At 53.6% G+C, this 14,020-nt stretch overlaps 4 protein-coding genes across 4 annotated transcripts; 1 reads left to right on the top strand and 3 right to left on the bottom strand.

Annotated features, from left to right (window-relative positions):
• Positions 1-1,646: 1,646 nt before the first annotated feature.
• On the top strand, positions 1,647-2,803 carry A1O5_03379 (uncharacterized protein; the record flags this gene model as incomplete). Its single annotated transcript, XM_007743990.1, has 3 exons — positions 1,647-1,910; positions 2,065-2,456; positions 2,596-2,803. 3 exons carry the CDS (start codon positions 1,647-1,649, stop codon positions 2,801-2,803), a joined length of 864 nt encoding a protein of 287 aa, XP_007742180.1.
• A 693-nt stretch (positions 2,804-3,496) lies between these two features.
• Positions 3,497-4,976, bottom strand: A1O5_03378 (uncharacterized protein; the record flags this gene model as incomplete). The annotated part of the gene is made up of 4 exons (XM_007743989.1): positions 3,497-4,009; positions 4,077-4,471; positions 4,609-4,819; positions 4,914-4,976. The coding sequence occupies 4 exons, from the start codon at positions 4,974-4,976 to the stop codon at positions 3,497-3,499; spliced, it is 1,182 nt and encodes a 393-aa protein (XP_007742179.1).
• Positions 4,977-6,357: 1,381 nt separating this feature from the next.
• A1O5_03377 (carboxypeptidase D) lies at positions 6,358-8,118 on the bottom strand (the record flags this gene model as incomplete). The annotated part of the gene is made up of 4 exons (XM_007743988.1): positions 6,358-7,472; positions 7,527-7,619; positions 7,674-7,880; positions 7,935-8,118. 4 exons carry the CDS (start codon positions 8,116-8,118, stop codon positions 6,358-6,360), a joined length of 1,599 nt encoding a protein of 532 aa, XP_007742178.1.
• A 1,541-nt stretch (positions 8,119-9,659) lies between these two features.
• A1O5_03376 (gamma-glutamyltranspeptidase) lies at positions 9,660-11,695 on the bottom strand (the record flags this gene model as incomplete). The annotated part of the gene is made up of 4 exons (XM_007743987.1): positions 9,660-10,973; positions 11,036-11,385; positions 11,439-11,457; positions 11,516-11,695. 4 exons carry the CDS (start codon positions 11,693-11,695, stop codon positions 9,660-9,662), a joined length of 1,863 nt encoding a protein of 620 aa, XP_007742177.1.
• Positions 11,696-14,020: the final 2,325 nt, after the last annotated feature.

Below are 14,020 nucleotides of genomic sequence, written 5' to 3'. Positions count from 1 at the left end.
TGGCAACCAAGGAAAGAGGCGAAACTGATAGATGGGATGTGCTGAAAGATGAACTTCCACCAAGTCATTAGGTCTTCAGGGCTGGAAGTTTGCGTTAAATACATAGTCATGCCCACGGGAGCCGGTCAGTTCGAGACGGATCGAGAGGGCTGGCTTCCTAGATTGCTTCAACCGTTCGAAAGCGGTTGCCGTCAACCCTCACAACCCCATATCGATATTCTCAGATATACGGCCTGTCCACATGTCTGCTCACTTGATGTTGTGCTTCAACCCAGGACTCCTGCTGATCCCTCAGACAACACCGCAGAGCACGCAGGCTCGGCCAAGCCCTGGTCTAACCATTCTAGCTCGAGCCTATTTACCTCCCTGGCCACCCCTACGTAAATAATTTACAAAGCCCATCATATACTCGCCCAGGACGACATGTTCGAAATCCGAGGGGAGTGAGGCGAGAATCCCAGAATGCCGCCGGATTGGCAACCGCGGAGTTGGACAACATCTGGGCTGCTTACCGTCCCATTCTCGGAGGTAGACCTTGGTACTGGCACTTCATGCCATTCAGAGGACAAGCAAGGAGATCATGCATTTCCGGATTATGTGCACCTTTCTTGACAGTGTATGAAGAGCGAATAGCTTGACCAACTGAAAAGCAAGCGGCGCCGCAATACAGGTCCATCCATAGGAACAGCCTCTGAGAACTTCTCGGGAAGACCTCTTCGAGAGACCTCTTCGAGCGCGGAGACAGTCATCTGAACTTGCTCCCTTCTGCTGATAAATCCTTTCTCAGACTGCGGAAAACATGTTCAATTTTTGAACCCGAGAATGTCGCCAGTTCTTAGCTCCTTGGAGTGGCCAGAAAACTCCATATGGAAAAGCCTGTGTATCTCGCCTCCGACATGACGGCCACAAGGCAGTAGGACGTTCATGATGACCAGTCGGGTACGGCAACGAAGAGGCTAAAAGTCTTTCTTCTGGATCAATATCGAAGTCGTCGTTGAATGTCGGAGGCGAAGACACACGCTGGCATAGCTTTACCTCCCTACAGAGAGCGAAACAAGTCTCGGATCCGATCAGATGCCACGAGGGGAGACAGATACGACTCCGTTTTTAAGTTGATTAGCGGTGGCACGGCCAAACACGGCATTCTTTGCATCCTCCATCGGCCCTTTTTCCACCATCCAGGCTTGTTCTTCTCCCCCAACTCCCCACCACTCTCGCCCATTCGGCACTTACGGAATAGATCCTGAGCCCTTCGTGGGGGATTTCCTGAGGGGGGTAATGATCGCGCCGACAACGGGCCGACGAACCACAACATGTTCCCTATGACATTTTGTTTTGGATTGAGGGGCAGGCATGCCCTTCGAACACCGTGGGGCCTTTGATGATGGCCTTGGTGGTGGTTGTGAGGAAGAGGTAGGTGTCGGAGGGTGAACTTCTTTTCTTCTCTTCTGGTTTTCAATCTCCTTCTCTGCTTTTGCTGGAACTGAATTACCATCCTCTGAACTTTTTTTTGTTGTTTCTGGGCCATCGGGTGCCCCTCTTTGCAATAGATATATACATACTTGTTGTTCTCTAGCGATACATCGCCACAAGAGAGGAAAGAAAACGAAAAAGAAAAAGGGAAACTCCAGCTCTAGCAAGGAAAAATGGGAAAGGCAACACACATCATCCGCTTCGTCGCGAGCGAGGACAACCGCATCCACCTGGGCCAGCTAGTTGACACTACTCGGGACGTCGGCCTGGACAGCGTCGAAGGCAACGAAATCAAAGCCTACCTGATCAACGGCTCGATATTCGCGCCCGAGGTCACGGAACATGTCTACACCGTCAAGCAGCTGCTGAGCCCCGTGTCGATGGAGGACTGCAATTACATTCGGTGTCTAGGGTTGAACTACATGGATCATGCAAAGGTCAGTCCCGTTCCGTTCAGTCAAGCAAACTCCCTACACCACTCACAACACATTGCGTGCGCCGGAGATCTCAGTTTCCCCCTCGCTCCTCCTGGCTCATAGAACTACTACATCGTCAATTCTACTAACTGGGATATTTATTGGGGGGATATAGGAAGCAAACATGGCCCTCCCCAAGGCCCCCATCCTCTTCACCAAGCCGCGCACCGCGCTGGCCGACCCCTACCCATCCGCCATCCCCATCCCCAAGGCCGCGCAGGACGGCACGTCCGACTACGAGGCCGAGCTGTGCGTCGTGATCGGCAAGACGGGCAGGGACATACCCGAGGACAAGGCGCTCGACTACGTGCTGGGGTACACGTGCAGCAACGACGTCTCGGCGCGCACCATGCAGATGTTGACCACGCAGTGGTCCTTCTCCAAGGGGCTTGATGGGAGTTGTCCGCTCGGCCCCGTGCTGGTCACAAAGGACGCGATTCCGGACCCGCAGAGCCTGAAGATCAAGGCCATCTACAACGGCCAGGTGGTGCAGGATGGGAATACCAAGTATGTCTCATGTCTCACTCTTTCCTCATCCTCGCCCTCGTCCTCCCCCGCTTGTCACCTACGATCCCCTTTCCCTTTCTCTCCATCCGATGATCCCCCTGAATTGACCACGCTGCGTGCGCTGCGCACGCATGTGCAGGGACATGATCTTCCCCATCGCCAAGCAAATCAGCTACCTCTCGCAAGGCACGACGCTCGAGGCCGGCACCATCTTCCTGACGGGCACTCCCGCGGGGATTGGCTTCTTCCGCACCCCGCGCGTCGTCCTCGAGCACGGCGGCGACATCCGCATCGAGATCGAGAAGATCGGCACCCTGGTCAACAAGGTGCGGTATGAGGAGTGGTAGTTTGAATCCCTGAGGCTGGCTGGCTGGCTGGCTAGTTGGTTGGTTGGTTCGTTGGTTGGTGGTGGATGTGTGTTGGGGGGGGGGTGAGAGTATGAATGGACGGAAACATCTACTCGGTCGGGAGTATACTAGACATGTGAGAGTGCATAATGCTCATATACATACACGTATACGCACACACACACACAAAACATACAGCGCCTTAAGGGCCTAAATTTCGTGCACGAACATTGGAAACCTAAACATCCTCGCCCAGTTTTTGGGCTCGAAATTTAAATACACATCTAAACGGGGCTGAGAAAGGCAGTTGGTTGTTGTTTCGCGTGTTTCCTTGCACATTAGCTAAACTCGACGTCCACGACTCAGCACTATCTGAATATCACGGCTTTCACGCACCGACTGTATACCTCCGTAGGAATATCGTGCGTACCAAACGAAAGCCATTCCGCACCACTCGACCAAATGTACCCTGCAGAGCACGTATACGCCTTGCTGTCAATTGGGTCAATATCTCAGGAAGTCGTTCCCGATACTCATATTCATAAACACGCCCCTGGGGGGCATTGTGCCTCCCTTCATCCGGCCGTTTCATCCCGCGGACGGACATATCGTTCTTCACTTTCGTGATACACTCTCCGCTGCCGGCTCTCCGTATTCCATACTTTCTCGAATGTCCACAATCTGGCTGCTCTCCTACTCCAAGAACGTCTGTGGCACCTCTGGTCCCCAGACTGCCAACCCCTCGTGCTCCGCGGGTCCATATCCGACCGGCGTGTCTTCGTTGACGAGATCTCCATCAGCATAATGCTCGACCATAAACCCCGTGGCATCCCACCAGTAGTCGAAGATCTGTGACCCGAGAATGTGTCTCCCGACGCCCCAGACTGGCTCATACTTCTTCTCTGCGAGCCATTGATGACCCAGGAGTTGAGTATCGAAGTCATGCACTTCATACGAGGAGTGGTGTACGTGTTTCTCCTTGCCAGGGGCGGTCGTGGTCATGAAGAAGGTGTGATGGTCGACGCATTTTTGGCCCTGGTCGATAGATGCGAAGAGAGCGACTTCCTTGCGTCCCGGCTTGCCGGTGGCAGGGTCGATGGAGTCCTGGGGCACATAGAGGATGTCGCTGGGGTAGATGTTGAAGTGGCGTGTGTACCACTCCATCTGAGCGGGGAAGTTGTCGACGTTGATGCCGAAATGACCCAGCTGTGAGAGAGAACAAACCGTCAATCAAGGCTCAATTGGTTAAGCAGCATTGTGGGGTGCAAATTACCTTGTGAACAGCCGCCGGTCCAGGCTCAAATCTCTGAAACGCCTTCTCTCTGGGCTTATCGGTCTCATCGTTCACAACTAGTTTGCCGGGCTTCTTCCTCTCCTCCTTAACTTCTGCCTGACCATAAATAAAGCTCACAGGGAAGCCCTCTGGATCGGCGATGGTGACAATGTAGCCACCACCGGGGGCATCAGTCATCTCTTCGATGCCGTTTGTGAGGGCTGTGGCGCCGGGGATCTTCAACACCTTGTCGAGTTCCTCTTTGGACTCGACTTCAAAGGCACCTCCCAGGAATTTCTTGGGACCTTGACGGGCGTAGTAGACGTATTGATCTGGGCCGTAGCCACGGAACCAGCGCTCGTTTTCGCCTTTCTTGACCACATGCATGCCGAAATCTACCAGGAAAGAAAGCAGGGTCAGTCAACTTGCCGGAAAAGATGGTTCAAATAGAAATGGAAGAAAGAGAGTCTTGGAGGTGATAGTTGAGTCGACTCGCCCAGTGTCCAGCCCGGGCAACATTATCTGGACTAACCTCTCAAAAAAGTCGTGATCTTGTTCAGATCAGGATGCTGATATCGCATATGGCTCAACTTGGCAAGTCGGACCTGCTTCGAGACGTCGATGCCGCGCTTCTTCTGCCACTCACGCTTGCTCTCCGAATCTGGGCCTTGTGCGTCGACATCCCGAACCGAAGCACCACGGTTGGGGCTCGGTCCGCGAGAGATGGCGCCGTTGGTGGAGGTCTGTTCAAGAGGTAGGCATGGTCAGAACTTGTTGGAGTTGGGAGGCAGCACGTTGTGATAGGCGGCAGCCGGAGAGGGAGAGGCTTTTCCTCACCTTGTCACCATTCTTCAACGCATCCTCAGTGATGTTGTGTTTGAGCTCGTCGAGTTTATTCATGGTGGCTTCTTTGGGTTGCTTGTCGCCTACACTTCAGAGGCGAAAATAAGATGGAGGTCCTTGAGCTCGATCCGATCTGTTGCTCGCTACAGTCGGCAAGCGGTAGTGTGAAGTTGGGTCGGTAGGTAAAGAAACAATTACTTGAATGGCTTGCTGTTTGACCTGGATTTTGATTTCGTCAACGGGGAAGGCACAAAGCTTGCAGTTGCTGGTCTTGTTCTGATCGACGTGCCGTGGAGTTCAGTCCGGTGACGGCGCAAAGCAAAAGGGCAAACACTGGCTGAATTCAAGAACGTCAAGTTGAAAAGGCGGTGGAACAGACGATGGAGGGTATATGTGTATCACAAGCTTTTAAATGCAAGAAGAGTGTTGAAGCTGACGTGAAGGGGCCTTGATGGTCGTTCGAGGCCACTTAAAGCGGTTCGACCACGACGACATAAAACATCGTATGGAACTACCCCACAGTCCACAGTGTCAACGAAGATAGTCCGCACGGTAAGAGCATTCCAGGAGCGATCCAAGGGGGGGGGGGGGGGGGTCCAGCCCTCTGAGTCCCTTGACGAGAGCCCCATCCATCCACGAGAGCGATCCAAATCCCAATGGAGCATCTGCAGGGCGAGCTCCGCGTCGTGTGGCGCTCCTGTACGACGTCCAAGACCAAGTTGACCGATCAACACCGTCCCCGCAGGCCCGCAGGCCGTCGACCCCCAGTCCAATATCATAAAGGCTCGCCTTCTCGCCCTGTCGCCCTCTCGCCACGATCACTTTGCTGTCGGGGTTTCCCCCCGGGTTCCAGGGCAGACCGGCTGGTGGATCATGAGCTGGAAGTATCTGTCAGCACCCGCGGTCCTGATTCCGTTGCGTCAAAGATCTGGTCGACTGTGACGATCCACGACTAACATAAAAAAATTGCCCCACGATCTGCCGAAATTGTAGCGACAAGATGCATGTGGGGTCGTCTGGGTCGTTCTTGGAGAGCTGGTGGGACATCAGGAGATGCTGACGCGCGAGGCATCCCGAGTCTGACAGGCGCCCTCGCAATGCATTGTTGTCTGATGATTGAATCAAGGGGGAAGAAGGATGGCATGACCGAGAGTTGGGTGGGGGACAGACACCAATAGATTATGTACATATATGTACATAGCACTGGACGACAATCTGATATTGCAGCCTTGTACACCCACAACACCAACTTGACCAGTTGGCCAGCATAGAAATGACGGCTCCTGCAATAACTACCAGCGACCAAGGCGACTTGAGCTGGTCTTGTGTCATCTCAGGACTTTTCATTCATTGTCATATATACACATTATATATTAACATCATGCTCCCATGCACCATCCGCATCAGCTCATGGCTACCTCATCTGACGCTAACACAGTCAGTAGCTCGTGCTTTGCAGTGTGGTAAACGGTCCAACAGTTCCCAAGCTCGGAATTCGGCCCAGGAGGAATTCAAGCATCCGGTAAGCCGCAGACGGAGCATATTGTGGAACCATATGTCCAGAGAGTTCAACCGTGGCCAGCGTCAATCCTCTCTCGGTATGCCATTTCCCCATAAAGCCCGACCCGGCAGTCGAGCCCAGTTCGAAGTCGTACTCGGCGTAGTAAGGCACATACATGTCACCGAAATGCGAGGGCGGGGCTGAGAAGCCCTGAGCACCGTTCCAGGTCATGTTCTGGATGGCAAGCAGAGTGCCGTTGTAGATCAGGATCATGTCGAGAATCCCGTGACCAATGATGACTCGGTCGGCGCTTTCAATCACCCCAGGAAGGACACTCAAAGCTGACGGCGGGGAGTTATCAGTGTTATTGACAAACACGTCCACATTGGTGCATTCCAGCCATTCTTGCTTGGGTGCGTGGATTGCCTTCTGCACGTCGCTACGGTTAAAATAAATCGAAGCTCCCTGAGGCACGTAATCGAAAGAGCCAGGGAAACCAAGCACGTCCCACAGCAGGGGACATGTCGTCGCCACTTGGTAGATATCGAAGCACGGATTGATTGCTGTTGCAGCAAAGAAGACTGCATCGAAGGTATCGCACGAGTCATCGCTCAGATCGACGTTGGGTGGCGTGGGCAAGGGGCCCTTGGGAGGGAAGACTAGATTCTCCTCCATGAAGGCAGTGTATCCGCAAGCATCCGACATGTTATGCAGTTGTTGCACAAAGGTGGCGTTGAGATCGAGCAGTGGAAGCCAATAGTCGACAAAGGCAGTCACCGGGATATGTTCTTGCACCACATCGTAGCTCAAGCTCGGGTCGTAGATCATGATCGAGCTAATATTGTAGTAATCGGTGTCGTTCGCATTGAACATGGCATCGGCAATGTACGGAACGTAGTAGCCAGCGTAGGATTCGCCTGCGATATAGACAGTGTAGCCTTGCATCGAAAAAAGCTCGACAAAGTTCTTGAAGAAGCCAAGGAACTGCGAGGCGACGTCCTTTTCAGACGTGGCCGTTGGGGTGCCCTGACTGAAGCCAGTGCCAACCGGTTCTGTATCAAAGTTAGCTCACCAACCCAACGTCAATCGCCACTTGTGAAGCTCACGCTCAACCCAAACAACGTTTGTCAGATTTGTCCACGACCATTGGTTTCGGACTGGCTTGAACGTGCCGTATTGCCAAAGGAAAGGTCCATTTTCTACCAACACCTGTTAGGAAGTGGTCTAAGGCTCTGGATCGCACTTCTTCTCACCTTGCAAAAAGCCTTCCAAAGAGCTGCACCCGGGACCCCCATTTAGCCAAATGAGGATCTCATTGGTCGCATTTGGGTTCGACGAAGGAAAGAACCAAAAGTACAGCTCCGAAGCATTCTTTTCGCTGGAGATGGGCAACAGACCAGCATAGGATTCGCCCACGTCAAAATCCACGTCGGGAATGGCGCTGCCATTGACGGCATATTCTGGAAAATGGGTCAGCCATAACCCCCCTTCCCAACCGAGTTGAGGAAACACACTTTTGGTCTTATTGTTCAAGAATTTATGCGGCGCTCGCTTCTCGAGCTGCGGCACCGCATGATGTGCTCGAGGCGCCGCGGCTCTCTTGAGTTGTGGGAGCTTCTTGCCCACATGCTGAGGGCTTCTGCGTGCTGAAGACAAGGAAATCAGGCCCAAGGCCAAAGCAAGGATAGAGAACTTCATGATTCGCAACAGATGTATAGAGTGAAAGTCACACCGGAAGCTGCGCAACAGCACCAGAAGAGGGACCAACACAAATAAAAGGAAACCTCAAGCTCTGTCAAGCGTCCCCCTCCCTCCAAGCTGGGGGGCCCCTCGCTTGCCGATGTACCATGATGAAAGCTTTACCTGATGATCCTAGGTGTTTGTCTCCACCTCGTGGTAGCATCCATGTCATTCAGGGTGGTACAGAATGGTGATTGAACGATAACAAGATGATGCAGCTTCCCGAGTAGCCAGGCGACGGCCAAAGCCGAAGTCAGGTTGTGGCATTGCCGCAGCAAAGCGCGTGGGAAGGGACATTGCAACGCTGCTTGAGAAGCGCTACGCAGAGCGAAGCAGCAAAGAGCCAGTCAATGACGCGTGGGAGGCAAGGTACATGGGAGGGCGGCGAGGAAGTAGGAAGTAGGAAGGAGACGGTTAGAGACGATCTCTCAGGATTTGGTCTACCGCCCTTGATGATTCGTTCGGTGGGTGATCGTGTGCCTGCGTATAAGCTGATAACGATTCCCTGCTACATACTTACAAGCATGTAACCTACCGAGCCGAATCTTCTCCACTAGAGCTTCGAGAATGCCCCCAGTGTGGAAGTATTACTCTGCAGCTGATTCGGTGCAGCGAAGATTTGGTCCACCTGACAAAAGTACGTAGGGAAGCCAGGTTGATTGTGCAAACGCTGTGAGGCGAATCGTCCGTTCAGTGAGGGAAGGGCCTCGGAGATGAGAGATTCAGGGCCAATTTGGCGAGAAAATGCAAAGGGATATGGAAGATGACCAGTGAGCAGGGAGGAGTGAGTGGAAAGAGCAGAAGCAACGCCGACCAGGGAGGAAGCGATAGCGGCAAACGCCAGCTGTTGCAACCCCTTAGCGGAACTCTAGGTAGGAGAGTACCTAATAAGTACAGCCTAGTGAGCCATTAACCATTAGCCCTAGTAGCCACAACTTAGCTAAAGCCTTAGCTAGTTCAAGCCCCTACTACCTAGCCACCGACTGCTGATTTTATGCTTCGAGAAAAGCTTATCCCCCTCTCTGTCCCCCGCTAGAGCAGATCATCGCCCCCCATCCAATGTCACTTCAACTGCTTGGTGCAGTAACCTCTTGAGGCAGGTCATCATCGGTCATTCACGAGAAGCATTTTCAAATCGGTGAGATAACAAACTTCCCGGACTGCCGAACTACTGTATGTACGAGGGATTATGATTACATCCTGCACTTTTCATCAGCGACAACAGCCCACCTATGAACCTCTGACCCTCTCAAAATCAATGTAAACCAGGGACTCGTATTCGGAAACTTTTCATCCCTCTCATGCACGGTTGGCACAAGGCTCAAGCCGCCCTCGGCAGCCAACTACTAAAACGTAAGATCGTCACCGATCCCCCGGGTGGCTTCTCGGCAAACCCTCAAGGCTGAGCATGTGGCTGGCTGAAAAAGTAAACCATCGATGGCAGGGAGTATGTGGGTGAGTAGCCTTGCTTGCCCATACTACTAAATACCTATCATCTTTTATCCTGGCAAAGCACACCCATCGCCTCGCATGTCACTTCCACCACTGTATACCACCAGGCCAGTCTCTTCATCAACGTGTCTCCGAATAATCTGTCCTCGCCCAAATCTTGCTCGGCTGAATCCACGCAGAACCTCAACATCATGGCCCATCTGCTTTAGCGCCTTGATCACGGCCTCCTCGATCCCTTCTTCCACATACACAGTCCCAGCATGCAGATCGCCTTCTTTGGGCATTCCCGCACCAATGCATATTCTTGGGGCGTCCAAGGCTTGCTGCGGGTTCATCCCAAAGACTTCCATGTTGAGCAGCACTTGAAGGTGACCCTGCGGCTGCATGAAACCGCCCATTACCCCATATACCGAGTGCAGTTCTCGCTCCCCTTCTTCCCCATGGGTAATCATCCCCGGGATAATCGTGTGGTAAGGTCTCTTCGCCCCCCGGTAGATATTGGGATGATCTGGCGGTCCCAGCTCGAAATTCGACCCTCGGTTTTGGAGCGTAAATCCGCAGCCCTGAGGGATAATGGAAGATCCGAACCCTTCGTAGTTAGAGTTGATGAAGCTCATGCCATTGCCCTCCTTGTCAGCAACGGCGAAGTATACCGTGTCGCTATGATTCTGAGCTGGACTCGGTCCCGGCTGTCCTTTGCTGTACATACCAGCCTTGTCCTTGTTGAAAAGCTTCGCCCGTTCCGCCAGATAAGGTCGGGAGATCATGTCTGCAGGCTTGACCGGCATGAAGTCTGGATCCGTTACCCACCAGTTCGCGTCAGCAAATGCTATCCGAAGTGCCTCGATCACGGCATGGAGGTGTGTGGCACTGTTGTGATCCTCCTGGGCAAACGTTGGGATTTGCCTCGTCCGCTCAAGCTCTTCCAAGATGCCGAGAGCCATGAGGGCAACTATGCCCTGCCCGTTCGGCGGATGCTCCCACAGTTCGACAAAGTGGTCATCTGGCGACCCATTCGTCACTCTTTGGGCTCCCATCTTCTTGACGTTCTGGGCGTTGAATCTCAACGAAATAGGCTCTGTCTCCTGGGCGCCTCGGTTCATATGGTCTTCAAGGTCCGACAGTTCCATATGCCCACCTCGAAGCTTCAGGACGTCAACGATAGCCTGAGCGATCCTTCCACTGTAAAATCCCTTCTTCCCCTCTGCTGCCAATGCCCTAAAGGTCTTTGCCAAGTTTGGATTTCTCATGATCTCACCAGCCCGAGGTGCCCGGACAAAATCTTCGGAGTGCTTGTCTCTTTTGAGCATTTCGCGGAAATTGGGCGAGGCGTGCCTGAGGTCTTTTTCACCTTCATGCCACTGGGGATGCGTTAGCATTGATATCCCACAAGTCAAGACGCTCGAATTCGGACAGCACTCACCCACATTGCAGAAAGCTCGCTGACCGGAAACCCGCTTTCTCCCAGTTCAATTGCCGGCATCAGGATCTGCTCCAAGCTCAACTTTCCGCTCCCAAATTTCTCAATTGTATCGACCCATCCTCCAGGTGCGCCGGGAACCGTGACGGACAGTGCACTGAGGACGGGAATCTTGCCAATCTGTGACGGGGCCATGCCCAACTCTTTCTTTACTTGCTCGAGAGTAGTATTCTTTGCGCTGCGTCCCGAGCCATTGAGAGCATGGACCTTCTTTGTCTTCGCATCGAAGAAGAGACAGAACATATCTCCGCCGATACCGGTCGAGGTGGGCTCAGTCATGTTTAACGCAGCGGCTGGTAGGGCATCAGGGCAAATCCGGAGAGGGCAATCAAGGTTCTCGACATACCAACTGCGACCGCAGCATCCTGGTCGTCTTGTCAGTCATGCTACGGTCATTGAATCTTCAAGCGTTTGTTCACTTACCGCGGCATTCCCTCCCATCTTTAAGATCCTTTGCCCCGCCTCTGCGGCCAAAGGTTGTGTACATGCGACCATGCCCTTTGTGCTGTGGACGACGCTCCTTCTGCTCGGGAATTTCATCAACATGGGAGTGTTACCAGGGAAGACGGCTTCCGCCTTCATGTCTTTGCCTGTGGAGCCCATCGTCGTAAGCGACCTGAGGCTGTAAGAGAAACAGAGACGGCAAGGCAAGCGTGGTAGCTTAAGGAGTGAGCCACGAGGTTGATGGCTGATGGTCCTGCAGGCGTGCAATTGGGGGAGATCAGCATCAAACGAAAGGTAAGAAGAAAGATAAATATGCTCGACACTCTGGCTTGAGTCAATGGCTCCCAGAGTCCTTGGGGAGACTCCTTTTTGCCGGAAGAGTAAATAAATTACTTAACCGTTGCAGCATGCGAGTATGGCGTCTGCCCCTCCATGACGTGGAGGGACTGGACAGGATACGTCCATAGATGAGGGGCGATATACACGAAACGAGCAAAAACTACCTGCCGTGAACCCTCGAGCTTGGGTTTTTCCGGCAGGTCGTCGAGGCCATCAGGACTTCTCCGTTGAGTTCGAGGAGCGTGCTTGAACTACGAAAAGCTGACGGAGGCGCCGGTCGCTCCCCGAAGGATCGACGACGACGGCGAAGTTGGCCGTCCGGGAATTCAGCGCCCGTCTTTTCAAGAGAATTTGGTCATTCAGGACATTCACTAACTACCGTCACCGTACATTGATCCTCCTAACACAATTGACACACTAGTAATACAAAGAATTGGCCGTCAGACCAATCCGCCGCCCAGAACATACGAGATCCTCCTCAAGCGAGCGCTCTGGATCCTCCATTTTCCTCCATCCCTGCATGTGCTGTCGACACAAAGTGGATTCCAGTCAAGCCCAGTCTGCTCTCAGCCTTGTGGTGATGAGCATCTTCTGGACGCCATATCAGGCACCCACCCGCTCTCCACGCCAAATCTCCCGAACAGTCGTGTGCTCCACCAGCGTGTTGATTGCCCTGCCCAAGATGCCGAACCTTGGAGCTGTTCGAAGCTCGGTATGGTACTGCCGATCCCGTCTCGAACTTGAATGCCTCGATGGCTTGAGTCGGTCTTCTGCATCCCCATCCCTGCTGTCTCGCTCTCGGTCTGAAGCCCCTCCCCGAGACCGGTGGTGCCTATGTTCGCGGACTTCGTGATGACGGCTCCTGGTTCTATCTCTTGATCTGTCCTTCGGAGGGTCGTCATCATTCACCTTGATCATGAGGAGGGGTTTGGTATCGCTCTCGCCTGTTGCCATCCTTTTCAGGATGTCAGGAATTGGCACCACAGAGGAGCCACCACCACCACTGGTACCTGCACTGCTAGGCCGCCTCGTTCTGTTTCTGGGCTCACTGCTGCTCTCGGTTGTAGCATCTCGAGATGATTCTAGCGCTTTCTCCTTTCCCTTGCCTTTCCTCTTCGCGGAGCGATCTGCCTCTTCAGCATCCGCCCTTCGCTTCTCTTTTTCGTGGCGCCTCCGGTGCCTCTCTTCTTTGCTGGTGTTTACCTCTGCCTGGTGACGGCTTTGGCCATCTTTGGCGACAGGTTCCTCACTTTCGCGGCGGGCCCTCCTGGCTCTCCTCTCTGCTCTTTCACGCTCCTTTTCTTCGGGCGACGATTCGTGTCGGCCATGCTCTTTGTCTTTGGACTGCTTTTTAATCTGTCTCGCGAATGCGCTGTCGAATAGCCCTGCCTCACCCCTGCTCCTCTCAAGCTTCCCTCTATGCCCGTGCAATTGGTCTTTCGAGCTGCGTCCCCGTTTCTCATGGTACTTCCTTCGTCTTTCCTTCAGACCTTTGGATGCTTCTGACGCCGCAAGAACCCCCGCAGCGCCGGCCACTGCGGCAGCGGCAGCGGCAGCGATCGGAATTGCTGATTCTTCAGGAGCTGGTGCTTCTTTTTCTCCGGAAGCCGCCTCTTCTTCTTCACGACCAGCTTCCTCCACTGCAGCTGTCTCATCATTCGGTTCGGCTGGTTCATCCGCAGGAGGTTCTTCTTTAACCGGCGCTGAATCATCGGCTGGCGCGGCGTCGTCTGTTGCTGCTTCTTCGACTGTTGCTTCGGGCTCCTCATCAACTTCCGCTACAGGGTCTTCGACTGCCTCTTCTGCGGGTTCTTCTACGGGTTCTTCTGTGGCTACTTCTGCCACAGCTTCTTCGGAGGCCGGCTCTTCTGCAACTTTTTCTGCAGCTTCTTCAGCTAGTTCCTCGGCAGGTTCTTCTACTTCCTCTTTGAGGACTGCTTCGGCGCCTGGTTCCTCGGTAGCCTGTTCGGCGGCCTCTTCCGCAGCGGGGTCTTCCTCAGCAGGTTCTCCTGCATCCTCTTCTTCAGCAGCCTCATCAACAGCCTCATCGGCAGCCTCTCCAGAAGCTTCCTCGCCGACTTCTTCCACTGGTTCGTCTGCTGGTTCGTCTGCTGGTTCGTCTGCTGGTTCGTCTGCTGGTTCGTC

Source organism: Cladophialophora psammophila (genome assembly GCF_000585535.1).
Source record: "Cladophialophora psammophila CBS 110553 chromosome Unknown aczJe-supercont1.4, whole genome shotgun sequence".
Lineage (NCBI taxonomy): Eukaryota > Fungi > Ascomycota > Eurotiomycetes > Chaetothyriales > Herpotrichiellaceae > Cladophialophora > Cladophialophora psammophila.
Note: the sequence above shows the minus strand (reverse complement) of the source record. Positions and strands in the feature narration are given on the sequence as shown.